Source organism: Scardinius erythrophthalmus (genome assembly GCF_964197995.2).
Source record: "Scardinius erythrophthalmus genome assembly, chromosome: 11".
Classification (NCBI taxonomy): Eukaryota; Metazoa; Chordata; class Actinopteri; order Cypriniformes; family Leuciscidae; genus Scardinius; species Scardinius erythrophthalmus.
In genome coordinates, this window is record NC_138231.1 from 1,561,796 (window position 1) to 1,564,295 (window position 2,500).

General features: G+C 36.7%; 1 protein-coding gene across 1 annotated transcript in view; it reads right to left on the reverse strand.

The window, feature by feature from the left end:
• Positions 1-2,500, reverse strand: part of LOC308698193 (MAM domain-containing glycosylphosphatidylinositol anchor protein 2) — a gene marked incomplete at both ends in the record, with an annotated part of 185,740 nt that overhangs the window by 138,507 nt on the left and 44,733 nt on the right. Inside the window, one exon of the mRNA XM_081378113.1 lies at positions 2,104-2,243. Coding sequence (XP_081234239.1) covers positions 2,104-2,243 — 140 coding nt within the window. The remainder of the gene's footprint in view (positions 1-2,103; positions 2,244-2,500) is intronic.

The window sequence follows — 2,500 nt, forward strand, 5'->3', positions numbered from 1 at the left end:
TCACTAAATAAAACAATTAAACGACAGACAGACAGATCTGGCGCAAAATCAGTCCATAAGGAGAGCAATAACAATCATAAAAAAGTTCTGAGATACGAGAACAAACACGTCACAATATTCCTCATTATAATAATTCATGCGCAGAATAAAGGGGCGGGGCCTGGTTGAGTTAGTTAGTAGTGTGTTAAACTGGCGGTTATGGAAAGGGACGGGACATTTCCCAAACACACTCGAAGCGCTCGACCAATCACAAAACACTGCTCCAGCCGACCAATCAGAGCACAGTGTGCTTTTCAGAAGGAGGGGCTTCATAGAGACAGGAAGTGAACAGAGCGTTACTGACAGACTGGGAAGAGAGGAGCCGCAACAATGGAGAATATGAGGAGAATAATCAACATTACAGCAGGAAAACCTGTTCTAGTAGAGCCTGAAAGAGCATAATATGGCCTCTTTAAAATAACTGCATCCGGTCGTTGTGTGGTCATATTCATCTGGGAAATATGTGGGCAGAGCAGATGAACACTCCATTAAGACATTAATAAACACATCTGACACCATCACATTCCCTCAGGAGATCCAGCGGGGGAACTTTGGTCACGTTTAGAGCTTTATTTCAGTGATGATAAAACAAAAGAACTGTTTTTTCATGCACTGCTCAATTTTGAGATTTTGCTCTATTTTGCTTCCAGAAACAAGAGTGAAGCGGTTTGCTTTTGTCATGTGAACATCTGACTGCAATTAAGTCTGTAATCTGATTTTTGGAAATAATCACATAATTGTTGCACATAGTTATTGACTTCTGCACTGACACCTTGAACAAACCCTTTATCATTAAGTAATAGCATCTGACAAAGGATGAAAGATTTTAACTTTAAGCTTGTTTTTAACCTTGTTTTGGTGCTCTTCAAAAATGGCCTTTTTTGTCAATGAAATGAATGTACTATTTAGTTTGATTAAGGTTTTTATTTCATATTTTGTATTTTGGGGGGATTTTTTTATACTAAATTATATTTACGCTGTATTTATAATCCATTTATTCACTTTTTGAGCATAGAAAAATTCAGATTAAATGTCCAACTTAAACTGTGGTAAATCTTGATTGCTTTAGAGCGACAGACTGAAGTTTATCTCTGTTCAAAGACGACCCTTGGCAGATTATTGCTGAAGTGAAGAAAGTTTAAAAGAGTGAACTTAAAAAAAGTTACAGAATTTTATGTGTTTTTTACGAATTTTTTATATGAAATATATATTTTCAAAATCATGTTTTACTCTAAAACTGCAAGAAAATCAAAGCCATGAATCTAAACAAGTTGTGTTTAAACAAGTTAGATAATGATCTTTCAGTGAGAGTGTGTTCGGCTGCAGTACCAAACGCTTCCACTAGAGGAAACTCGTCTCCATTCATTTCCAATGCGCTCATTTCTGACCGCGAGGAGCACAAGTGGGACTGTTTTTTATAGGCCCATTTAAACCTGTTCGAATCATGTCCATGATTTATTTGTGTTCACACAGCAAGTGCCAAAACCTTTACCAAGTATTGTAATACGGAAGCCCTGAACCGCAAAGTAAAAATAAAAATAAAAAATCCGTAAAAAAGAGGAATTCTAGCATTTCAAGATTAAAGTCAAAATATTACGAGAAAAAAGTCGTAATATTTTTAGATTAGTCAAAATTACGAGAATACAGTCTTCCGTAAAAGTTCTTTGTGTGTATATATGTGTGTGTGTGTGTGTGTGTGTATGTGTGTGTGTGTGTAAATAAATGCGTTCGTGAAGTCGAACTGCCGCAGACATGGATCTAAACAAAATAGTAGCATTTTACTAATATCTAATGAGTGTGTTTACTATATACTAATATAGTAGCTAATCTTTAATCTCGAAATAATTTGACTTTATTCTCGTAATGTTAGAATTTCTTTCTTTATGGATTTTTTTCTTATTTTTTTATTGCAGTTCAGGGCCAATGAACAATTCCAATGAACAAAAATTAAAAAACGTAATTTTTTTCAGACAAAACTGTCCGAAAAGCACGAGAGGTTGCACCAGATGTCAGTCAGCACAGACGCTATGATCGTGTGTGTTCTGGTCCTGGTGGAGGTCTCACCTGTGGTCGTGGGTGTCCGGTGACCAGGCAGGAGAGCTCCAGTGTCTCTCCCTCTCGGATGGTGTAAACCCTCTCGGAGTAACGCTCCTCCTCCACGTTACACGCGTGACCCGAGTGCACGATACGAACAGTAGGAGGCGCTGTGGAGAGAACACACACAATCACTCTTCACTATTGTTGCTCGTATTGTTAGCAGGTTAAAGTTCACAACATATAGCAATCACAGACCTAACCTTGCATTATAAAGTTAAATGTGCCGTTTTTGAAAGTAAAAAAGAACAAGCCATCTTATAATTTACAGTAAAAAAAATCATGAATTGACATTTCAGGAATTCCCTGAATAAAACTGTTTTTTCTTTAATAATTACACTTCTTATTAGTTCTTGTTATCAGTTAT